This window comes from Pan paniscus, chromosome 20 (assembly GCF_029289425.2).
Source record: "Pan paniscus chromosome 20, NHGRI_mPanPan1-v2.0_pri, whole genome shotgun sequence".
Classification (NCBI taxonomy): domain Eukaryota; kingdom Metazoa; phylum Chordata; class Mammalia; order Primates; family Hominidae; genus Pan; species Pan paniscus.
The window spans coordinates 5,076,761-5,101,650 of record NC_073269.2 but is presented as its reverse complement, the minus strand read 5'-3'; the positions used below and the strand labels follow the sequence as shown (position 1 = coordinate 5,101,650).

At 56.3% G+C, this 24,890-nt stretch overlaps 1 protein-coding gene across 2 annotated transcripts; it reads right to left on the bottom strand.

The window, feature by feature from the left end:
- Nucleotides 1-7,770: 7,770 nt before the first annotated feature.
- Nucleotides 7,771-24,885, bottom strand: MISP (mitotic spindle positioning). Of its 2 annotated transcripts, XM_055104303.2 has the most exons (5): nucleotides 24,207-24,885; nucleotides 13,556-15,392; nucleotides 12,249-12,379; nucleotides 10,615-10,653; nucleotides 7,771-8,619 (listed from the first exon to the last, which is right to left on the bottom strand). In XM_055104303.2, exons 2-5 carry the CDS (start codon nucleotides 15,333-15,335, stop codon nucleotides 8,530-8,532), a joined length of 2,040 nt encoding a protein of 679 aa, XP_054960278.2. In that variant the 5' UTR covers nucleotides 15,336-15,392; nucleotides 24,207-24,885; the 3' UTR covers nucleotides 7,771-8,529. The 2 variants fall into 2 exon arrangements, with proteins under 2 accessions (XP_054960278.2, XP_063456782.1); XM_063600712.1 differs by lacking the exon at nucleotides 24,207-24,885 and having other exon boundaries at nucleotides 13,556-19,539.
- Between the last annotated feature and the right edge of the window lie 5 nt (nucleotides 24,886-24,890).

The window sequence follows — 24,890 nt, the reverse complement described above, 5'->3', positions numbered from 1 at the left end:
GGGAGAGGAGAGAGGGAGGAGGGAGAGGAGAGAGGGGACTGGGCAGAGGAGGAGGAGGAGACAGGGAGGACGAGAGGAGAGAGGGGACTGGGCAGAGGAGGAGGGGGAGACAGGGAGGAGGGAGAGGAGAGAGGGGACTGGGCAGAGGAGGAGGGGGAGACAGGGAGGAGGGAGAGGAGAGAGGGGACTGGGCAGAGCCTTGTGGGCTGCACGGAGGACTCGGGCTGCTACCCAGAGGGAAATGGGAGCCATGGAGGGCTGTGGGCAGAGCAGGGACACCTCCAGTCAGCCTCACAGGCGCCCTCTGGCTGCTGTGGAAGAGCCACCACACTCGGCCACTTCCGGCTAATTTTATTTATTTTTATTTTTATTTTTGAGATGGAGTCTCGCTCTGTCGCCCAGGCTGGAGTGCAGTGGCGCGATCTCAGCTCACTGCAAGCTCCGCCTCCTCCCAGGTTCAAGTGATTCTCCTGCCTCAGCCTCCTGAGTAGCTGGGACTACAGGTGCCCCCCACCACACCCGGCTAATTTTTTTGTATTTTTAGTAGAGACAGGGTTTCACCTTGTTAGCCAGGATGGTCTCAATCTCCTGCCCTCGTGATCCGAGGGCCTCGGCCTCCCAAAGTGCTGGGATTACAGGTGTGAGCCACCGCGCCCGGCCCTGCGGGCTCTGTTTTCAACCTCTAAATAGTTGGTCAGGGCCGGGCTCGATGGCTCACACCTGTAATCCCAGCACTTTGTGGGGATGAGGCAGGAGGATCACTTGAGGAGTTCAAGACCAGCCTGGGAAACATGGTGAGAACTCCATCTCTACAAATAATTTTTTTGTTTAGATGGAGTCTCACTCTGTCATCTCTACAAATAATTTTTTTTTTAGATGGCGTCTCCCTCTGTCACCTAGGCTGGAGTGCAATGGCTCAATCTCAGCTCACTGCAACCTCCACCTCCCAGGTTCAAGCAATTCTCCTGCCTCAGCTTCCTGAGTAGCTGGGATTACAGGTGAACGCCATCACACCCGGCTAATTTTTTTTTTTTTTTTTTAAGTAGAGACGGGGTTTTGCCACGTTGGCCAGGCTGGTCTTGAACTCCTGACCTCAAGTGATCCGCTCGCCTTGGCCTCCCGAAGTGCTGGGATTACAGGCATGAGCCACCGCGCCCGGCCCTGTCCAGGCTTTCAAGGAGCACTAAGCAAACACCATCCGGTTACGGGAATGAGAACGTGAAAGTGGCGGCAGGTGCGTTTTCTCCCTGGCGGGGCGAGGGCCGCGGCTGCATCCTTGGTGTTTGCCGCCCTCTGGTGGCAGCGTGCGTCGGCTCCTCTCGGCTCACACCAGAAAGTCACATGGAAGTCTTCGTTAATTTCCTTGGTCAGAACCAACATTCATTCTTTTTTTTTTTTTTTTTTTGAGACGGAGTCTCGCTCTGTCGCCCAGGCTGGAGTGCAGTGGCGCGATCTCGGCTCACTGCAAGCTCCACCTCCCGGGTTCACGCCACTCTCCTGCCTCAGCCTCCGGAGTAGCTGGGACTACAGGCGCCCGCCACCACGCCCGGCTAATTGTTTGTATTTTTAGTAGAGACGGGGTTTCACCATGTTAGCCAGGATGGTCTCGATCTCCTGACCTCGTGATCCGCCCGCCTCGGCCTCCCAAAGTGCTCGGATTACAGGCATGAGCCACCGCGCCCGGCCTCAACATTCATTCTTATTCCTCACTGATTTTCACCAGGTGCCCGGTGACCCTCATGACGTCCCCCAGGGCAGGGATGTCAATGTGGCGACTTCACTTACAGATAAGGACACTGAGGCTGGGAGAGGGGTAGGCCTTGCCCAGGGTCCCTCAGGGGCATGTGGCAGAGCTGGGACTCTGTCCTGGGCTTGGAGCCTGAGCTCCCAACACCGAAGGAACCTGAGGATGCTGTGTGGCACCTGGAACCAGCTGAGCCTGAAGCTGGCCCTACATTGATGTTTCAGTTACGGGAACCCATAAAGCCTGGTTTTGCCAAAGTCAGTCTGAGTTGTGTTTGCTTGTGTCCTCTCCTAAATCTCTTTATTTTATTTATTTATTTTTGAGACGAAGTCTTGCTCTGTTGCCCAGGCCGGAGTGTAGTGGCGCGATCTCAGCTCACTGCAACCTCCATCTCCCAGGTTTAAGTGATTCTCGTGTCTCAGCCTCCTGAGTAGCTGGGACTAGGCACGCGCTACCACGCCTGCCTAATTTTTTTAATTTTTATTATTTATTTATTTATTTATTTTTATTTTTTGAGTTGGAGTCTCGCTCTTGTTGCCCAGCCTGGAGTGCAATGGTGCGATCTCGGCTCACCACAATCTTTGCCTCCTGGGTTCAAGCGATTCTCCTGCCTCAGCCTCCCGAGTAGCTGGGATTACAGACGCCTGCCACCATGCCCAGCTAATTTTTTGTATTTACTAGAGACAGGGTTTCAGCATGTTGGTCACGCTGGTCTCAAACTCCTGACCTCAGGTGATCCACCTCCTGCCTCAGCTTCCCAAAATGCCAGGATTACAGGCATGAGCTACCATGCCTGGCCCCTGCAGGGTTAATTAAAATGGAGTTGAGGCCAGGTGCCGTGGCTCATGCCTGTAACCCCAGCACTTTGGGAGGCTGAGGCGGGTGGATCATCTGAGGTCTAGAGTTCCAGACCATCCTGCCCAACATGGAGAAACCCCGTCTCTACTAAAAATACAAAAATTAGCCAGGTGTGGTGGGGGGTGCCTGTAATCCCAGTTACTCTGGGGGTTGAGGCAGGGGAATCGCTTGAACCCAGGAGGCAGACGTTGTGGTGAGCTGAGATTGCGCCGCTGCACTCCAGCCTGGGCAACAGCGTGAGACTCTGTCTCAAAAAACCAAACAAACAAAAAAGAGAATTCTCCTCCTTTCCCTGGCATATCATGATACACTGAGCCAGGAGGAAACCAGGAAAGAATATGAACTCCCTCCTGCTAGCAGCAAGCGCCAGCGGACAGTTTTGCCCGCCCCAAAGGCCTCTGTGATTGCTGTGATGTCCGCAGACCTTCCAGACACGCTCTCCCGCCCCTGGAAATTTCACTAGGAATTCGTCTAAACCTCTCACAGAGTAACTTCTGGAATGTGTCTGCTCAGCAGGCAGAATTCTGTCTGATTTTCCAAGGGGCTGACTCATTACAGGAATTAAACTAAATCTTTTTTTTTTGAGACACAGTCTTGCTCTGTCGCCCAGGCTGGAGTGCCGTGGCGCGATCTTGGCTCACTGCAACCTCCACCTCTCGGGTTCAAGCGATTCTCCTGCCTCAGCCTCCCGAGTAATTGGGATTACAGGTGCGCACCACTGCGCCCGGCTAATTTTTGTATTTTTAGTAGAGACAGGGTTTCACCACATTGGCCAGGCTGGTCTCGATCTCCTGACCTTGTGATCCGCCCGCCTCGGCCTCCCAAAATGGTGGGATTACAGGTGTGAGCGTCTGCACCCGGCAAACTAAATCTTAAAAAAACAGGACAGAATAGGCCGGGCGAGGTGGCTCACGCCTGTAATCCCAGCACTTTGGGAGGCTGAGGCAGGTGGATCACCTGGAGTCAGGAGTTCGAGACCAGCCTGGCCAATATGGAGATAACCCTGTCTCTACTAAAAATACAAAATTAGCTGGGCGTGGTGGGGGCGTGGGCCTGTAATCTGTAATCCCAGCTACTTGAGAGGCTGAGGCAGGAGAATCGCTGGAATTCAGGAGGCAGAGGTTGCGGTGAGCAGAGATCATGCCACGGCACTCCAGCCTGGGCAAACGGAGCGAAACTTTATCTCAAACAAACAAAAGGACAGAATAATACAAGATGAAAGTGCACATTTTCTTTTTATTTTTAGATTAATTAATTAATTCTTTAGGACAGAGCCTTGTTCTGTCGCCCAGGCCGGAGTGCGGTGGCACAATCTTGGCTCAGTGCAACCTCCACCTTCTGGGTTCAAAGGATTCTCCTGCCTCGGCCTCCCGGGTAGCTGGGATTACAGGCGCCCACCACCACACCTATTTTTTGTATTTTTAGTAGAGACGGGGTTTCACCATGTTGGCCAGGCTGGTCTCGAACTCCTGACCTCAGGTGATCCGCCCGCTTCAGCCTCCCAAAGTGTTGGGATGACAGGCGTGAGCCACCACATCTGCCTCCTCTTGGTCTTCTGCTGAGTGAGCAAGTCCCCAGGTCCTTGGGGACAGATGTGAGGTGGAGCCCTGAGTGATTTGCTGAAGTGACTTCTGGGGTACAGGGGCTACACTGTTGGAGTCTGCAGTGTGTGGCAGGCTGGGTTATGTGGGGCTCAAATGTCTGAGCCTCGGTCTCTCCTCTGGACAGCAGGGTGGGGTGCCTTCAGGAGTAGGACCATCCGGGCTGTTACTGTAGCCCCTGCTGCCCCCCCACCCCGCTCTTGACTGAGGGGTCTGCAGGCAGTGACACCAGATCCCACTGGCTGGACTCAGCCTTGAGCAGCAGAAGCTACATCCTGCTTCTGAGAATTCTTTATGGCACAGGACAAAGAAAATCATGGCTGGGAGGAGAGCAGGTTTTAAGAATTTAGGATGAGGGCCGGGCGTGGTGGCTCATGCCCATAATCCCAGTAATTTGGGAGGCCGAGGCGGGCGGATCACCTGAGGTCAGGGGTTTGAGACCAGCCTGCCCAACATGGAGAAACCCCGTCTCTACTAAAAATACAAAAATTAGCCGGGCGTGGTGGCGGGCACCTGTAATCCCAGCTACTCGGGAGGCTGAGGTGGGAGAATCCCTTGAACCCGGGAGGCGGAGCTTGCAGTGAGCCGAGATGGCGTCACTGCACTCCAGCCTGGGCGACAGAGCGAGACTTCGTCTCAAAAAAAAACAAAATACAAAAAAACAAATTTAGGATGAGACGGGCAGGGAGGAAAGCAAAAATCATGGAAAAAGAGAGAGGTCAGGAGGGACAGAAACAGGGAGATAGATGTGGAGAGAGAGGCCTGAACACCAGAAATGGACAGACAGACAGGAGAGATAAAGGGCTGGGGACCTGGTGTTGAGTCTGGAGGATAGATCGTGGCCTCTGATCCAGAGTTGGGGGTGGACATCACTTCCTGCAACGAAGCAGGCGGTTCTTCTTGAACCCAGCGCCCAGGGGCAGTGAGGGGCATTACGGGGTCAGGGGAGACCCTGCCGAGCCTCTGAGAACTGGGGCTGCTGTGGGACCATCTTGCTGGCAGGACGATGGGCAGGGTGAGGTGACCGTCCAACTGGGATGATGTGGGAATAATGCACCCCTTGGTGACGTGGTGTCTGGCAACAGGCCACAGCCAGGGCCAGGGACACTGAAGACGGGGACCCCGGCCGTGCACAGAGCCTTGCCCTTTGGTCTTGGCAGGGGGCTTGTGCAGGGCACAACCTGTGCAACAGTCCTGGGCGGCCCTGATTAGAGGTGACTGAAGGGTCACGGAGAAGGGGGATGTCGAGATCCTTTGTCGTGGGCAGAACAATGGCCCCAAAGACATCCCTGTCCTAATCCCCGGGACCTGTGGCCGTGTCGCCTCTCGTGGCAGAAGCACCTGCAGATGGGACTGAGTGATGGACCGTGAGACAGGAGAACATCCTGGGTGACATGGAGGCCCAGTGTCCTCACAGGGCCCTCATGAGAGGAGGCAGGAAGGTGAGCCTGAAAGAGACGGGGAGAGATTGCTTTTTTTTTTGAGACAGAGTCTCACTCTGTCGCCCAGGCTGGAGTCCAGTGGCACCATCTCGGCTCAGTGCAACCTCTGCCTCCTGGGTTGGAGCAATTCTCCTCCCTCAGCCTTTGGAGTAGCTGGGATTACAGGTGTGCACCACCGTGCCTGGCTAATTTTTGTATTTTTAGTAGAGATGGGGTTTGGCCACATTGGCCAGGCTGGTCTTGAACTCCTGACCTCAGGGGATCCACTCACCTCGGCCTCCCAGAATGCTGGGATTACAAGCCTGAGCCACAGTGCCTGGCCTTTTGTTTTGTTTTGTTTTTGAGACGGAGTTTCGCTCTTGTTGCCCAGGCTGGAGTGCAATAGCACGATCTTGGCTCACTGCAATCTCCACCTCCCCAGTTCAAGTGATTCTCCTGCCTCAGCCTCCCAAGTAGCTGGGATTACTGGCATTTGCCACCACGCCCAGCTAATTTTTTGTATTTTTAGTAGAGACGGACTTTCACCATGTTGGTCAAGCTGGTCTCGAACTCCTGACCTCAGGTGATCTGCCTGCCTCGGCCTCCCAAAGTGTTGGGATTACAGGCGTGAGCCACTGCGCCCAACCATGTCTGCTGTTTTAAGTCATTAAGTGGGTGGTGATTTGTTATAGTAGCCAGTGGAGGCTCACACATCCTCAGAGCACAGGGACAGAGGGACAGAACACGGGGCATCGGGGGAAGATGGGGTGGCAGACAGTGGAGAAACTGATGGGACTCACCCAGGATTGTGCGTGAGGCCCTCCCTTCCTGCAGGCCCCACGTTTGGTTCTTGGGGTTGGAATAGAATTGCCCTGACATGAAAGAAGTCACCAACTATGGCCACTGAGGCTCCCTCTATGGGCACATAACCTGCCTCCTCCATCAGACTGGGGTCCCCCGAGGGCAGATGCCTCCTCCATCAGATAGGGTCTCCCTGAGGGCAGATGCCTCCTCTGTCAAATGGGGTCTCCCTGAGGGTAGATGCCTCCTCCGTCAGACTGGGGTCTCCCTGAGGGCAGATGCCTCCTCCGTCAGACTGTGGCCCCTCTGTGGGTAGATGCCTCCTCCATCAGACTGGAGTCTCCCTGGGGGTAGATGCCTCCTCCGTCAGACTGGGGTCTCCCTGGGGGCAGGGGCCTCCTCCATCAGCCTGGGATCTCTGTGAAGGCAGATGCCTCCTCCATCAGACTGGGGTCTCCCTGAAGACAGGGGCTCTCCCTCCTCCTTCAGTCCCTGCTCTGCCCAGACGTAGCCCCTCAGCCCCCTTCCCCTGCCTCCCCAGGGTCCCCACAGCCCCCACTGCCCAGCTATTTCGGTTCCACATCTGCCTGCCTGGGCCCGGCGTGGCTGCGCGGTTTTCCCTGAGGCAGCGCAGCGGACACTGAGCAGCCAAGGAGGAGACACTGGCCTGGGTGTAATTAACACCCGCTGCTCCCAGCAGGGTTGGGGGAGCCTGGGGGCCGAGGCCTGCTTTGGGGGGGTGTCTGAGGACACGCCCCTGCCATCAGGCACTGAATCCAACGTCAATGGTCCCCATGTGCTTTACGTAAATTAACTCCTACTGCCCGGGAGCCTGGTCCTATCGTTATCCCTGTGTGTCAGAGGGAAACTGAGGCATGGGGCAGTGAGAGGAACCCCCCCCCACCCACCCAAGGCCACACAGCAGGCAGCAGAGCCAGGACTTGGGTCCAGCACCCACGCCTCTGACCAGTAGGATCTGGCTTCCCTGGATGTGAGCCTGGTATACATGCGGAGCCGAATTAATGACCCTCCGGCATCCTCTGAGACCAGAGTGGTGAGGGATTCAGCAAATGCTTAATAAGCACCCTGGGTACTGCGAGGGACGTGGTGAGACGGGGCTGGAGGAGCCGGGCTGGTGAGGTTGGGCCCCGGGCCTGGTGTTGCTGAAGGTGCCTCTCCATGATCAATTGTCAGTCACTCAACAAGCATCAGCTAAGCACCTACTGCATGCAGATGCTGGGAACCCCCCCCCCCCATGGGAACCTGACAGCCCCACAGGCTCACGGCCTAGCGGGGTGGAACCTAACGTCGCCAAGAAAATGAAACAGACAGCGGAGGCCCAGGGGACTTTGTCCAGACCAGGCAGGGGCCAAGGCAGGCAGCTCACTCCAGGTTTATTTCAGGGCAGTTTGGGGGTGTGGGACAAAGACCCCCTCCAGCTCCTAAACTGGGTCACTTTTCTCCCAGGTGAAGGGCAGCATCCTCATGGGATCCTATCGATGTGAGAGCTTTGTGCCCACCAGGTGTGGCTGGGTGCACCAAGGTGAAGGGTTTGAGGGCTGCACAGGGACCCCCAGCACTGGGAGTTTGGCCTCCTCCCTCAGACTGGATGGTTTCCCAGGGTTGGAAAGGGGCAGGTCTCCCCTCTCAGCTTGGGACTTCTCAGAGGGAGGAGCTGAGTGTCTCCTCCCTCAGACCCGCAGCTCCTCAAGGTGCTGCGATCTGTGCCACCCTCTTTGACCGGTCCCTCTGCCCTCAGACTAGTGGAAGCAAATTACACCTGAAAGTGGAGGAGCGGGTCTCTTTCTTTCTTAGACCCAGAGCATTTGGCAAAGTCTTAGAAGCAGAAAGAATCAGCAGGGGTCCCATTTCATCCCCAAAAGCTTTAGACCCCAAAGGCAGAAACATTTCTAAAGGAAGATAGAAACGGAAACGAAAAACCCAACAGTCCCAAATGCACCCACGGCGGGATTGTTGGCAGATGAGCTGTGGTTCTTGGATCCTGGATCTAGGACCCATTTCCTAGGGTGGGGGCTTGGCGATGCTCTTGGCAGTTCCCACGAGGGTCAGGGCAGGGCAGGGGGTGGGCGCCCCATCCCGAGGCTCAGTCATCCTCCTCACTGGCGTAGATGCGGGATTCCCAGCGCTCTGCCATGGTGTTCTTGTGACGGGTCACCCGTATGGCTTCCAGTACCTGCAGAAAGGAGGCATGAATTCCCCTGATTCCAGGTCCTACCACACCCCCAAGACGTCTCCTCCAACTGCCAATTCATTAGAGAGGCCCAGAACAGGGGTAAAGTAGGATCCCCTCCTCTGTTTCAGACCCTCTACTCCTAGTAATATGACCAAAGAATATGCTAACTCATGCTGAGCTCCAGGGTAGGAAAAATGTCTGTATTTGGCTTTTTTGTTTGTTTTTGAGATGGAGTCTCGCTTTGTTGCCCAGGCTGGACTGCAGTGGCGCGATCTTGGCTCACTGCAAGCTCCGCCTCCCGGGTTCACACCATTCTCCTGCCTCAGCCTCCAAAGTAGCTAGGACTACAGGCGCCCGCCACCTCACCCGGCTAATTTTTTGTATTTTTAGTAGAGACAGGGTTTCACCATGGTCTCAATCTCCTGACCTCATGATCTGCCCACCTCCGCCTCCCAAAGTGCTGAGATTATCTCAATCTCCTGACCTCATGATCCGCCCACCTCGGCCTCCCAAAGTGCTGAGATTATCTCAATCTCCTTACTTCATGATCCGCCCACCTTGGCCTCCCAAAGTGCTGAGATTATCTCAATCTCCTGACCTCATGATCCGCCCGCCTCGGCCTCCCAAAGTGCTGAGATTACAGGCGTGAGCCACCATGCCTGTCCAATGTATTTGGCATTTCGGATTCAGCTCAAAGAGGGGTCAGGCAATAGTGGCTCATGCCTATAATCCCAGAAATTTGGTGTGCTGAGGTGGGAGGATCCCTTGAATGCAGGAATTCGAGACCAGCCTGGGCAACCTAGTGAGACTCTGCCTGTACAAAAAAATAAATAAATAAAAATAAACTATCTGGGTGCAGTGGCACATTCCTGTGTTCCTACTTGGGAGGCTGAGGTGGGAGGATTGCTTGAGCCCAGGAGGTCAAGGTTGCAGTGAGCTGGGACCACATCATAGCACTCCAGCCTGGGTGACAGAGGGAGAGCCTGTCTCAAAAAAGTAAAAATAAAAAAAAAAAGAAAAAGAAAAAGGAGGGCCACACACATGTGCCATAAACCGACTGAGGGGGCTTGGCTTGAATAGTCTCAGATGCATACCTTCCTCAAAGAAAGTGACTTTGGCTGGGTGCAGTGGCTCACACCTGTAATCCCAGCACTTTGGGAGGTGGAGGCGGGAGGATTACCTGAGGTCAGGAGTTTGAGACCATCCTGGCCAACATGGTGAAACCCCATCTCTGCTAAAAATACAAAAATTAGCTGGGCATGGTGGTGGGCGCCTGTAATCCCAGCAACTTGGGAGGCTGAGGCAGGAAAATCGCTTGAACCTGAGAGGTGGAAGTTGCAGTGAGCTGAGGTCAAGCCACTCCACTCCAGCCTGGGCAACAGAGCGAGACTCCATCCTCCCAAAAAGACATTGCCTTGGCCGGGCGCAGTGCCTCGCACCTGTAATCCCAGCACTTTGGGAGGCCGAGGCAGGTGGATCACGAGGTCAGGAGATCGAGACCATCCTGGCTAACACGGTGAAACCCCGTCTCTACTAAAAATACAAAAAAAATTAGCCGGGCGTGGTGGTGGGCGCCTTTAGTCCCAGCTACTCAGGAGGCTGAGGCAGGAGAATGGCGTGAACCCGGGAGGCGGAGCTTGCAGTGACCTGAGATTGCATCACTGCACTCCAGACTGGGCGACAGAGCGAGACTCTGTCTCAAAAACAAAAACAAAAACAAAAACAAGCAACATTGCCTTTGTTTGGGGTCCAACCTCACAAACCTTCACCACCTGGTGGAGAGGTGGCATGTGAACCCTCTTCTCCTAATCCATACCCATGGCAGACATCACAAGCAGATCACAGCAAAATCCACCCTGAGCAGACACTACCAATTGAGAAGACACCCAATACGATCCCCACACCTGGAGGAAGGGGCTTCCCTTGGCCCCTGTGTGCAGGGCCACAGATGTGGGGGGGAAAGACTTGAGTCTTCGTGCCCAGGAGCATACTCACCTCTGAGTTGATACCGTCCGAGGGGTTGATGCCAGCGTACTACAGGAAAGGAACACAAGTCAGCCCAGGCCTTTCTGCCCTGCCCGGTGCAGAGTCCGCCCAGAGCTCCCACACAGCCCTCTCTGTCACCATTTGGGGAAGAGTGGAAGGCATCCCCTGCCCTGAGTGTTCTCAACACATGTCCCACGGTCACCCAGACTCACAGCCATCCCCCTTGCTGTTCCTCACGCTGTTCCCCTCAGTGCAGCCTCTGTCCAACATTCATGATTTATTTATTTAATTAATTAATTAATTTATTTATATTGGGTCTGAGTCTTGCTCTATCACCCAGGCTGGAGTGCGGTGGTGCGATCTCGGCTCACTGCAACCTCCACCTCCCGGATGGAGCCTCCCTAGCAGCCTCCCTTTAGCCAGGAGTGGTGGTACGTACCTGTAATTCCAGCTACACGGGAGGCCGAGGCAGGAGAATCGCTTGAACCCGGGAGGCAGAGGTTGCAGTGAGCCAAGATCGCGCCACTGCACTCCAGCCTGGGTGACAGAGCGAGACTCCATCTCAAAAACAAAAACAAAAACAGGACATAATATTCCTCATGGCACTAAATATTCCTCGTGTCATTAAAAGTGACGTGAGGAATATTTCATATTGACAAAAGGAGCTCTCATCCAAGAGGATAAACATATATGAACAATTACATGTCTAACAACAAGGCATCAAAATTCATAAAGCAAAACCCCTAAGGCAAAGCTCTGTGGCCTGTAGGTCCTGGAGTCAAGCCTGGGTTCATGAGCTGCCTAACCCTGGGCATGTGACACCACCAGGGTGCTAAAGGTGTGGTTCATTGGAAGCCCCGAGCCAGCGTGTGACAGACACATCCCTCCCTCTCTCCCTCTCCCTCCCTCCCTTCCTTCCTCGCTTTGTTCCTTCCTTCCCTCCATCCCTCCCTCCCTCCTGCCTTCTCTCTCTCTCTCTCTCTTTCTTAGAAGTAAATAGCTGTGGCCAGGTGCAGTGGCTCATGCCTGTAATCCCAGCACTTTGGGAGGCCCAAGTGGGCAGGTCACTTGAGATCGGTTTGAGACCAGCCTGGCTAACATGGTGAAACCACGTCTCTACTAAAAATACAAAAAAATTAGCCAGGTGTGGTGGTGCATGCCTGTAATCCCAGCTACTCGGGAGGCTGAGGCAGGAGAATCACTTCAACCCGGGAGGTGGAGGTTGCAATGAGCCAAGATCGTGCTACTGCACTCCAGCCTGGGCGACAGAGTGAGACTCCGTCTCAAAAAAAAAAAAAAAAAAAAAGAAACTAATGCTGGTGACGATGACAAATTGCCGCTGTCCTCCTCCTCCAAGCAGAGTTGGTCCTTTGGTCTTTGATCCTGGAGATGACCTCCTGATGGGGACAAAGACCCCAGCTTATATGGCCTCTCCAAGCAGAAGCCCAGAGATACAAGGACACCAAGTTTATCATCTTCTACCTGACATCTGCAGGAGACTGAGGCACGGCCAGGGGTGGGGGCAGTGAGGGAGACAGTGCTTGAACCCAGGTCAGGCTTGAGTCCTGCTCGAACTTCCTGTGGCCCTAATAGGGGCTGTCTGACCCCAGCCTGGCCTCTGCAGAGACGGGTTCCAGACTCACCCATTGCTCCTTCTTTCTCTGCCCGGGAGGAGCACTGTCCACTGGATCTTCCACTGTCCATGCCACGCTTGAGTGTAGGTGGATGGGGCTGAAGAAGGGAGACTCAGACACCAAGTAACTGCCCGTGATGCCTGTAGGGGGGCAGGGAGGGCAGAACATTAGAACATTTGTCAGACCTCTGCTCGGGAGACAGAGTCTAGCCAGCAGCTAAGGAGACAGGTGTATGGACAGGCAGAGCAGATGACTATCCGGGAAACTGACAGATTGACCAAAGTAGCCAGTCAGGAGAAACTGGATGCACAGATGGGCCAACATGCAAGGTGAAGAACATTAAAAGTGGCTGGGCGCGGTGGCTCACGCCTGTAATCCCAGCACTTTGGGAGGCTGAGGCGGGTGGATCACGAGGTCAGGAGATCGAGACCATCCTGGCTAACACGGTGAAACCCCATCTCTACTAAAAATACAAAAAAATTAGCCAGGCGTGGAGGCAGGCGCCTGTAGTCCCAGCTACTCAGGAGGCTGAGGCGAGAGAATGGCGTGAACCCGGGAGGCGGAGCTTGCAGTGAGCCGAGATCGCGCCACTGCACTACAGCCTGGGTGACAGAGCGAGACTCCATCTCAAAAAAAAAAAAAAAAAAACATTAAAAGTGACACAAGGAATATTTCATATTGTCAAAAAGGTGCAACTGTCCAAGAGGATAAACATATTTGAACAGGCCGGGAGCAGTGGCTCATGCTTGTAATCCCAGCACTTTGGGAGGCCAAGGCAGGGTGGATCACCTGAGGTCAGGAGTTCAAGACCAGCCTGGCCAACATGATGAAACCCTGTCTCTACTAAAAATAGAAAAATTAGCCGGGAGTGGTGGTGGGCACCTGTAATCCCAGCTACTCAGGAGGCTGAGGCAGGAGAATCGCTTGAACCCGGGAGATGGAGGTTACAGTGAGTTGAGATCCTGCCACTGCACTCCAGCCTGGGCCACAGAGCGAGACTCCGTCTCAAAAAAAAAAACCGAAAAACAAAAAACAAAAACAAAACACACAAAACATATATGAACATTTATGCGCCTAACAACAAGGCATCCAAATCCATAAAGCAAAAGCCCTAAGGTAAAGTTGACATTTCTCTCCAAAATCTACATTTTTAATAGACAGGCAGACAAACCAGCGACTGAGGGGATGAACAGTCAGGAGGCAGTGTCTCCCCAACCCCAGCCCTTCGACAGCCTCAAACTCCACTTCCCCACCCTCCCCTGCTCCAACCTCTGAGACCCTGAGCCAAGCAGCCACTCCCTGGAGCCCCTTCTCACCGGATGCCTGGGAGGAGCTCCTGGAGTTCTGGTCAGAGTTCTCATCTGGCGTTGGGGAGAAGACCTCTGGGAAGAGAGCATTCCTCCGCTCCTCTGCCACCTCTTGCTCCCGGCGCAGGACGCTCTCCCTCTCCCTTTCCAGCAGATCAGACGACTGGGACTTCTGCAGCCTCAGCGCGGGGGCCCCGGCCACCTCCCAGCCCCAGACATGGGGGACTTGGGCCTGCTGGGGCTCGTCTGGGGCCCTGAACCGCAGAGGACGCAGGCGGAAGTACTCCCACCGCACGACACCCCTGTTGGCTTGCGGGGATCCCCGAGGGGGCTTCGATGCCTCTTGCTTTGTGCTCAGGGGTTTTCCAGAGGATTCTGAGAGATGCCTTGGGGACGTCGTGGCCTTTGGTGAAGTCGCAGCCTTGGCCTCCGCTGTGGAGAGACTGCTGGGCTTGCCGAATGCTCCGAAGGCTGAGAATTCTAGCTGGGGGGTCCCGGGGCTCAGGTAAGGCTGGTAGGCATCAGGTGGGATGCGGTTCACCTTCCTCACTTCTGGAGCTGGGTCGGCCGCACGGGCATCTGGGGCCGGGCTGAGGATGGAATCTGAGCTGAGGGCTCTCCGGAGTCCGGGCTGGGGACCCTCCGAGACCCAGTCGGGTGTGGACGCCCGGCCCACATGCAGGCCCTCCCGCCGGTGGTCTTCCTCACGCTGTGTCTCCTGTACTATGTCCCGCTGCACGTAGAGGGACGGGCGCCCTCTCTCCCGCCGTGGGGCTGTGATCAGGCTCAGCTTGGTCAGCAGTGGCCTGGTGGGGATTTCCACCAGCTCCTGGTGGTCGGTTGCCTGCCGAAGCCCCCTCTGCTCTCGCAGGTCTGCCTCACGCTCCTGAGCCAGACGGATCTCCCGCTCGATGGGCGTCTCCTTGGGGGTCCCCGGGGACTCCACTGAGGCCAAGGAGCCAGGGTCATCCACAACTTGGACACTGGCCCAGGTGGGCACAGCACGCACCTTGTTCTCTTCCCTGACCACCCCCTTCACCTGGGGCTTGATGGGAACCACGTGCCCGTTGGCCAGGTGGGGCTTGTTGAAGGCCTTGGGGGCCTGGCTGGCCCCTGGGGTTGTGCCTGCGGGGGTCCCCCTGGCCGGGGAGCTATGAGGGACCCCCTTGTTCGCCTGCTCCAGACTCAGGAACTGCTGTCTCGCTGCCAGGAAGTCAATCTGCTCCCTGTCAACCACGTTCTCCTCCAGGGGCGTGGACCGAGGTGGGCCGGGGGTCCTGGGGTCTCCGTGGTCAGGAGTGCCCTGGAGCGTGGCCACGGTGCCGCTCTTCCTGACTGCCTGGCCCTGGATGATGGCCCAGCGCTCCCGCTCCAGGTCACACAGCCTCCTGGGGTCAGCGTCCCCAGCATCCAGGCGGTAGGTCTTCATCTCCTCGTCCTCCCCGTCCTCTGGGCGGAGTGCCCATGTTGGACGTCCCTGGTGGGCATCCCTGGCGCCCAGGCGGTAAACCTTCCAACCCTCATCCTCCCTGTTCTCCGAGTGGAGCCCCCGTGGGGACGGCTGGCCAGGGTAGGCATGCACGCTGTAGGACACCCCCTGCCTCTGCACGCCCTGCTGGGCCCTGTGGTCAGTGGGCCACGTCTGCGGCTCATCCTGGCCCCAGCCGCTGGCCTCGGGGCCCGTGCACACCAGATGGTATGTGTAGCTGGTGTCTCCATCCAGCACCAGGCCGGTGCCACGGTGTGCCTGCGGGATGCCCAGGATGGGGTATCTGGTCACGCGGTCCATCTCTTCCGGGGTCTTGGCCTCAACCTTCCTTCCGTGGGGTGGAGACCTCTGGGCTCACTGAGGGAGGAGAAGGAAATGAGGGCCATCAAGTCAGAGCACCTAGGGAGAGGAACAGCCTCCAGTCCCCCAAAGGGCAAAGTGTCCATCAAATGGCCTTTGTGATTGGCTTAGGGATGGGTAAGTGACACAGTCCAGCCACTCAGAGCATCCCATTCTCTAACCTCTGTGATTGGTTTAGGGGTGCGTAAGCGACACAGTCCAGCCACTCAGAGCAGCCCATTCTCTAACCTCTGTGATTGGTTTAGGGGTGCGTAAGTGACAGTCCAGCCAATCAGCGCATCCCATTCTCTAACCTCTGTGATTGGTTTAGGGGTGCGTGACACAGTCCAGCCACTCAGAGCAGCCCATTCTTTAAACTCTGTGATTGGTTTAGGGGTGCGTAAGTGACAGTCCAGTCAATCAGCGCATCCCATTCTTTAACCTCTGTGATTGGTTTAGGGGTGCGTGACACAGTCCAGCCACTCAGAGCAGCCCATTGTCTAGTCTCTGTGATTGGCTAAGGGATGGGTAAGTAACTCAGCCGGGGCAATCAAAGCATCCCACCTTCTGGCCTCTGTGATTGGTTCAAGGATGAGTAAATGCCCCAGCCTGGCCAGTCAGAGTAGCCCATTCTCTGGCCTCTGTGACTGGTTCAGGGATGGGTAAGTGACTCATCCTGACCAATCAGAGCATCCCACCCACTGGCCTCTGTGATTGGTTCAAAGGTGGGTAAGTGACCTAGTCCAGCCAGTGAGAGCATTTCACCCTCTGGCCTCTGTAATTGGTTCAGAGATGAGCATGTGACCCAGTCTAGCCAATGACATGAGACCCTGAGACTTTACAATTAATGCAGAAGATGGGACCCTCTTCCCGCTGGTCTTGTTAGGCTGATGGAACGAGACAGTGAATTGCTGGGGATGTAAGTGCCCCCAGTGGGTACAGCTTGCTTGACAGCAACCCCAACACCAGCAAAGCATCCTGAAAACTTTTAAGCTCCCTGATTCCAACCGTACCTGAATCTCTGAATGTCCCGGTTACTACCCCAACAACTCGCATTATAGGTATCTAACATTTGCAGCCTAATAAAATCAGGGTGCCCTGCCCACCTTATCTCCCAGACACACACACCTGCCCTGTGGAGTCCAGCTCAACCTTGATTTTTTTTTTTTTTTGAGATGGAGTCTCACTCTGTTGCCCAGCCTGGAGTGCAGTGGCACGATCTTGGCTCACTGCAACCTCCACCTTCTGGGTTCAAGTGATTGTCCTGCCTCAGCCTCCCGAGTAGCTGGGACTAAAGGCGTGCGCTGCCACACCCGGCTAAGTTTTGCATTTTTAGTAGAGACGGGGTTTCACCACGTTGGCCAGGCTGGTCTCGAACTCCTGACCTTGTGATCTGCCTGCCTCAGCCTCCTAAAGTGTTGGGATTACAGGCGTGAGACACCGCGCCCAGCCTTTTAAAACTTTTAATTATTATTTTATTTTGAGACAGAGTTTTGCTCTTGTTGCCCAGGCTGGAGTGCAATGGCGTGATCTCGGCTCACCAAAACCTCTGCCTCCTGGGTTCAAGCGAGTCTCCTACCTCAGCCTCCCGAGTAGCTGGGATTACAGGTGTCCACCACCACGCTCGGCTAATTTTATTTTTATTTTTTTGGATTTTTAGTAGAGATGGGGTTTGGTCATCTTGGCCAGGCTGGTCTTGAACACCTGACCTGAGGTGATCCTCCTGCCTCAGCCTCCCAAAGTGCTGGGATTACAGGCATGAGCCACTGCACCTGGCCTTTTTTCATTTTTTGAGACAGAGTTTCGCTCTTGTTGCCCAGGCTAGAGTGCAATGGTGCAATCTCGGCTCACTGCAACCTCTGCCTCCCGGGTTCAAGCAATTCTTCTGCCTCAGCCTCCCGAGTAGCTGGGATTACAGGCATGCTCCACCATGCCTGGATAATTTTGTATTTTTAGTAGAGACAGGGTTTCTCCATGTTGGTCAGGCTGGTCTCAAACTCCCGACCTCAGGTGATCCACCCACCTCGGTCTCCCAAAGTGCTGGGATTACAGGCGTGAGCCACCGTGCCGGGTCAATTTTTATTTTTATTTATTTGTTTATTTTTGCGGTGGAGTCTCGCTCTGTCACCCAGGCTAGAGAGCAGTGGCACGATCTCAGTTCACTGCAACCCTTGCCTCCCAGGTTCAACCGATTCTCCTACCTCAGCCTCCTGAGTAGCTGGGATTACAGGCGCCCGCCACCACGCCCAGCTAATTTTTATATTTTGAGTAGAGATGGGGTTTCACCATGTTGGCCAGGCTGGTCTTGAACTGCTGACCTCAGGTGATCCACCCTCCTCGGCCTCCAAAAGTGCTGGGATTACAGGCGTGAACCATGGTCCCTGGCCTGATTTTTATTTATTTATTTATTTATTTATTTATTATTTTTAAAGACAGGGTCTCCCTCTGTTGCACAGGCTGGAGTGCAGTGGCACAATGTCAGCTCACTGCAACCTCTGCTTCCAGGTTCAAGCAATTCTCGTGCCTCAGCCTCCTGAGTAGCTGGGATTACAGGCGCTAACCTCCAAGTCCGGCTAATTTTTTGTATTTTTAGTAGAGACGAGGTCTCACCATGTTGGCCAGGCTGGTCTCGAACTCCTGAGCTCAGGTGATCTGCCCGCCTCGGCCTCCCAAAGTGCTGGAATTACAGGCGTGAGCCACCGCGCCTGGCCTCAGCCTTGATCTCTGAAGCCTTCCTTGGCCGCACCATATTTATCTGCGTCTCCTGTGCGCCAAGCCTTTCCACCCTGAGCTCACTCTGAGACTCCTGGTGCCGGATTTTTCCATCTGACAATTACAGATGGCCCCTTGCTGAGGGATGTCAAATGGAGAAACTGAGGCCCAGAGAGAAGGACTGACAGCAACTCCAGTTTCCCGGCTCCCACATCCTGGTTCTCCACCCTGCCCTGCCCAGCTGGACACCTCGTCCCATCTGAGACAACATCCCCGCCTGGGCCTTGTCGCCATAAAGCCAGGATGGGCAAAGGAACACCGTGGACCTTGTCCCGCTGGGCCCAGGTGGGGCCGTGGAACGTGCGGGTGACACCCTGACCCAGTGCCTTCCGGCTCTCGCCCTCTCCCAAGGGTCCAGGTTGCTGCTGGGCTCAGTTCCAGGAGCCTTCCCGAAGGTCATACACCTGCTCGCATCACTTCTGTGGCTCCTGGCATCTGCAGGGCACAGTTCTCACACCCTGCTCCTGGCCTTAGCACGAAACCCCAATTTCTGCAGGCCCCTCCACCCCAAACCAGGCCCTCTTCCTCCACCCCAAACCTCGCCCTCCTCCTCCAACTGCGGCTCTCTCTGTCTCAAGGCCGCCTGTTTCTGCTTCTCCACGGCTTCCTCTGCTGAAGCCCATGGACACCTCCTCCAGGAAGTAACCCAGATTGCCCCTCCCCCACAGGCATCATCTGAACACCTCCTTCATGTCAGGCCTTGTACCCAGCACGCGTCTTAGGTATTGTCTTTTGTTTTGAGACGGAGTCTCGCTGCGATGCCCAGGCTGGACTGCGGTAGCGTGATCTCAGCTCACTGCAATCTCCGCCTCTCAGGTTCAAGCAATTCTCCCGCCTCAGCCTCCTGAGTAGCTGGGACTACGGGCACCCGCCCCCACACCCGGCTAATTTTTTCTTTTTTTTGAGACGGAGTCCACGCCCAGGCTGGAGTGCAGTGGTGCGATCTCAGCTCACTGCAAGCTCTGCCTCCCGGGTTCACGCCATTCTCCTGCCTCAGCCTCCCGAGTAGCTGGGACTACAGGCGCCCGCCACCACACCTGGCTAATTTTTTGTATTTTTAGTGGAGACGGGGTTTCACCGTGTGAGCCAGGATGGTCTCGATCTCCTGACCTCGTGATCCTCCTGCCTCGGCCTCCCAAAGTGTTGGGATTACAGGCGTGAGCCACCGCGCCTGGCTAGGACACCCGGCTAATTTTTGTATTTTTAGTAGAGACGGGTTTCACCACGTTGGCCAGGCTGGTCTTGAACTCCTGACTTCAGGTGATCCGCCTGCCTCGGCCTCCCAAAGTGCAGGGATTACAGGCGTGAGCCACTGTGTCCAGCAGGCATCATCTTTCATAGTTGAGGAAAGGAAGCCTCACCTGAAGACACAGGGACCTCAAAAGCTTGAGCTCCTGACTCCTAAAAAAAGCACTGTCGGCTGGGCACAGGGGCTCAGGCCTGTAATCCCAGCTACTTGGGAGGCTGAGGTGGGAGAATCACTTGAACCTGTGAGGTGGAGGTTGCGGTGAGCTGAGATTGTGCCATTGCACTCCAGCCTGGGTGACAGAGAAAGACCCTGTCTCAAAAGAAAAACAAACCCCCAAAAAGCAGGACTGTCGCTCCCGGGCCCACCAAGGCTATTATTTAGATCTGCTGCCTTTACACCAACCAGCAGCATTTTTTTTTGTTTTTAAACAGACAGGGTCGGCCGGGCACAGTGGCTCACACCTGTAATCCCAGCACTTTGGCGGATCACGAGGTCAGGAGATCGAGACCATCCTGGCTAACACGGTGAAACCCCATCTCTACTAAAAATACAAAAAAAATTAGCCGGGCGTGCTGGCGGGCGCCTGTAGTCCCAGCTACTCAGGAGGCTGAGGCAGGAGAATGCTGTGAACCCGGGAGGTGGAGCTTGCAGGGAGCTGAGATCGCATCATTGCACTCCAGCCTGGTGACAGAGCGAGACTCCGCCTCAAAAAAAAAAAAAAAGAAAAGAAAAAAAAAGAAAAACTTAGCCCCTCTCTGAACTGGAAAGTGGCATCAAACAGCATAAAGTGGAGAGACTGTGGGGAGCCATGTTGAAACTACACGCAATGTGTCATGCAATCTTCCGCGCGTATCAAATGTCAGAAACTAAAATAGGGGAAACATTGAAAACCAGGCGGCATTGGTGAATAAATCCCACACAAACAGCTGAGCTTCCTCCCAAAGCGTGACGCACAGATGGCTCCCCTGACCCGAGGCCTCCTCCTCCGTGGATGCCGCCTGCCCAGCTCACGGAAGGCCTTGCCTTCTCCCACCCGAAACCGTCAGCCCAGGCCTCGCTCTCTCCTGCTGTGGCCACAGGTCAGCACCCTTCCTGCAGCCCAGAGTCTGGTATACAGCAGGCGCCTAATAAATACTGGCTGAGCAACCACCACTCATCCCAGCTGCTCAGACGTGGGGGTCGGGCTCATTGCGGAATGCAGACCGGCTCCACCATGCCTTCTGGCCCTGAAGGGCTGGGCAGGTCCACGCCCTGCACCCTGGAGCTCCCCGGGGAGGGCGGGTGTAGGAATGCTTGCCCAGTGAGTGGACAGACGTTTACACAGCGGGATTTATAACCCACATCAGACGTCAACTCCGGGAGAAAGGGAGCTGTCCGCCCAGCCTCGAGCAGGTGCCGGGTCTCCCGGTGGGGTGGGGTTGGGTGGGGATGAAGGCACTCATCATCCTCTACTCATTCCTCCCCAGTGATTCACTGAAGCCAGCGGTTGGGGCCTGGGGTCCAGCTCTTGGGTTCAAGTCCACTGGGCCCCCTCCCCTGCTGCCTGTGCCTCAGTGCCCACCCCCGCCCCCCGCTTTTTTTTTTTTGAGATAGAGTCTTCCTCTGTCACCCAGGCTGGAGTGCAGTGGCGTGATCTCCGTTCACTGCAACCTTTGCCTCCCGGATTCACACCATTCTCCTGCCTCAGCCTCCCGAGTAGCTGGGACTACAGGCGCCCGCCACCACGCCCGGCTAATTTTTGTATTTTTAGTAGAGATGGGGTTTCACTGTGTCGGCCAAAAAAACCCCTGGATCCACGGCGGCTCTCATGGCCGGCATTCTTGGGCAGCGGTGCTGCCCTCGGGGGAAGAGCCCCAGGACGGAAGATGGCCCCTGCAAGGCCCCACGGTGGCTAAGGACCTCGGCGTCCTGAGACTCTTCCTGCAACACCTTGGAACTGTTTTCGACTCCGGTTTTTGAGAGAGGGAGTTGAGACCCAGAGAGGAGAACCTGCTCATCTGAGGTCACACAGCGATGACAGAGCAAGTGTCTGAAGCCAGTTTTCAGACTTTGCTCCAAATCACCTCCTCCTACAGGAAGCCCCCTGGGTTGCTCCTCCCAGCCTCACCCTGAACTCTGTTGATACCAGAATGAAACTGGGTTTATGGACCCTGGTGCCACACCTCCTTCCTCATCAGCCAGTTGGCTCCATGTGAGGGGCAAAGGTTCCTTGTGGGGCCGAGACTCAGACAAGGAGGCCATGCAGAAGGGAGGGCCCGGTTCCTTTTTCCCATCCCTCAGGGTTGCAGTCACCCTTGAGTCATCAGCTCCTTGGGTTCCTGGGCGGAGCTCCACCGGCAGACGCTGGGCCGAGTCCCTGCTGGCTGCCCGGGATCCCAGACTACCACCTCACCCCCACCCGAGGACCCAGGCCAAGTCCCCAGCCCCGGCCTGAGACTCCTTCCGCCTGTACTCAGCCACCCCTCCTCTGTGTCCCCAAACCAGCCCCCAGCCCCACGGGGGTGTTTACTGCCCAGAGCCTCCCAGTCAGGGGCCTGGTGGGACGGATAAGCATCTCTCCAGAAGCCTCTGGAATTCCCAGAACCATGGAGGGGCCCCTCTGGCCTCTGACCATGGGGGTGCCAACCCGGCCCCTCCCTTGGAGGGCTCTGGGATTTGGGGTTCAAAAGCCCCAGCAGAGTTCAGGGACAAGGGCCTCTCTGCTCTCCCAGTGGGTGCCCTTGAGGCCCCAGAGTACCTAGCGGGGGCAGAGGGAAAGGTGCCTCAGGGAGGCTCCGAGGGTGACGGGGTGGGGCTGGGGGCCTCCCTGGATCCCAAGTGCCCCCAGGCAAGCAGACCCCGCCCACAGACACATGACGCCCCCACGCCAAATGTGTATCCAACCACCCCACACAGGATCCCCGCCCGGCCCGGGGCGCCCCCAGCCTCACCTGCCGGCTCCTGGCTCCACAGTCCGCAGCCTCCACTCTGACTCCTCGATGGGCACAGAGGCCTCCCAGCTCCGCCCTGCCCGCCAGGTTGCCAGGGGACAGAGGCCCCACCCAGGGGAGGCAGGTGTGCCCCCTCCCCCCAGCCCCACCTGGGATCAGGAAACAAAGTCCAGAGGAGGAGGAGGGAGAAAGAGGATACCAGGCTGGGCAAGGGCGGGCACCGTGCCCGCTGCCGGCTGCCCCTCCACCCCCAGGGCCTCCAGGCGGCCCCGAGCAGCCAGAACTCAGCGGAAACCTCCCTTGGCTGCCTGGCCCTCCCACTGCCTCTCAGCACCGCTCAGAGAGGGTCAGCAGGTGTCCAGGGCCACACAGCAGCTCAGCGTCCACAGTGGCCTGTGTCTCCTGGGGGGTCGGAGGGGCTGAGTCCCAATCCCGTCCGTGCCTTCTGGCCCAGCCCACCCCTTGGGGCGACTCCCCTAGATGGCCCCCTTCTTGCATAAACCAGGTTTGGCAGACTCTGGGGGGTTTGGTGTGGCCTGGGTTCTGATCCCACCTGACCTCTCTTAGCCCTGTTTTCTCCTCCGGGACGTGGGGGAACATCACGCCCGTGCTCCCTCAGGGCTGCTGGGAGGAATTCCCTAGGCCCCATCCACATAAAAAACCATACGAGGGGGCCGGACTTGGTGGCTCACACCTGTAATCCCAGCACTTTGGGAGGCCGAGGTGGGCGGATCACTTGAGGCCAGGAGTTCGAGACCAGCCTGGCCAACATGGCGAAACCCCATCTCTACTAAAAATACAAAATTTAGTGGGGTATGGTGGCACGCTGTTATAATCCCAGCTACTTGGGAGGCTGAGGCAGAAGAATCACTTGAACCCAGGAGTTGGAGGTTGCAGTGAGCCGAGATCACACCACTGCACTCCAGCTGGGGCGACAAGAGCAAAACTCCAACTCAAAAAAAAAAAAAGAACCGCACGAGGCCATCAAAAGACCCAGGCCACCCCGAGAGATGGGGACGCAGAGGCCCTCAGGCGCCCATGGTCCTCCTGGATTCTTAGTCAAGGTGCAGAGGCCTTGCTGGGACTGTGGGGAGCCCAGCATCTGTGGGGAAGTCGGGCCACTGGGCCTAGCGCCGTCTATGAGGGCAGGGAACACAGCCGAGGGGGCGGGGACTTCAGTTCCCCAGGCTGGGGCTCTGTCCTGACCTACGCCAGAGGGGCTGCTTATGGAGCCCCTCTGAACCTCAGTCTCTTCTTCGAGTAAAAAGGCCCCCAGCTCCGAATCCAGCAGGGCTGCTCAGGAGGGGGGTTCTTTTTTTGTGTTTTTTTTTTTGAGACGGAGTCTCGCTCTTGTCACCCAGGCTGGAGTGCAGTGGCGCGATCTCGGCTCACGGCAACCTCCCCTGTTCAAGCAATTCTCCTGCCTCAGCTTCCCGAGTAGCTGGGATTACTGGCATGAGCCACCACGCCCAGCTAATTTTGTATTTTTAGTAGAGACAGGGTTTTGCCACGTTAGCCAGGCTGGTCTCGAACTCCTGACCTCAGGTGATGCCCCCGCCTCAGCCTTCCAAAGTGCTGGGATTACAGGCGTGAGCCACGGCGCCTGGCCAGGATGGGGGTGTTTAAGGACAAATCTGGATAAAGGGCCCCCAAAGGACAGCGTGGCACCTAACGCTGCTGGGTGTGTGAAAGCTCAGGGTGCGCGGCCTCACGGCGCCTCCCACCGCCGCCTCCCGCCACCCCCTTCATGTCCTTTTCTCCCTGGCTTGTAGATAGGGAAACGGAGGTACAGAAAGCTTAAAATCGCGCCCCAGGAATGGCGGGGGGTTAGGCTGGAACTGGAACCTGAGTTCCCTCATCAGTGCTCTCCACCACACTCACCACCTCATTGGGGAAAACTGAGGTCCCAGCAGGGTGGAGGCTGGATCGCCCATGAGCTGGGGGCACTGTGGAGACGTCCCACGCCCAGGCTGAGGCTGGCCTCCCACTCAGGGCTCCGAAGGCCTATTTTATTTTATTTGAGACAGAGTCTCGCTCTGTCGCCCAGGCTGGAGTGCAGTGGCACGATCTCAGCTCACTGCAGCCTCTGCCTCCCAGGTTCAAGCGATTCTCCTGCCTCAGCCTCCCGAATAGCTAGGATTACAGGCGTGAGCCACCACGCCCAGCTAAGTCTTTGTATTTTTAGTAGAGACAGGGTTTCAGTATGTTGGCCAGGATGGTATCGATTTCTTGACCTTGTGATCCGCCCACCTCGGCCTCCCAAAGTACTAGGACTGCAGGCATGAGCCACTGCGCCCGGCCACGAAGGCTTATTTTACAGATGGGAAAACTGAGGCCCAGAGGAGGCAGCGACTTCTCCAAGACCACAGCGTGAGACAGAGTGGGGCTGGCGGGGCGGCACCTTCCCGTGAGCATGATGCTGGTCTCTACAGACACCTCCTCCCCAGGCCTCCTGTGTATTTCCCAGGGGCCGGCTTCTCTGCAGAGCTTGTGGGTGTCCAGGGGACCCTCTGTCATCACCCAGGGGCTGTGAGCCCAGCCAAGGGAGGAACAAAGGACAGGACG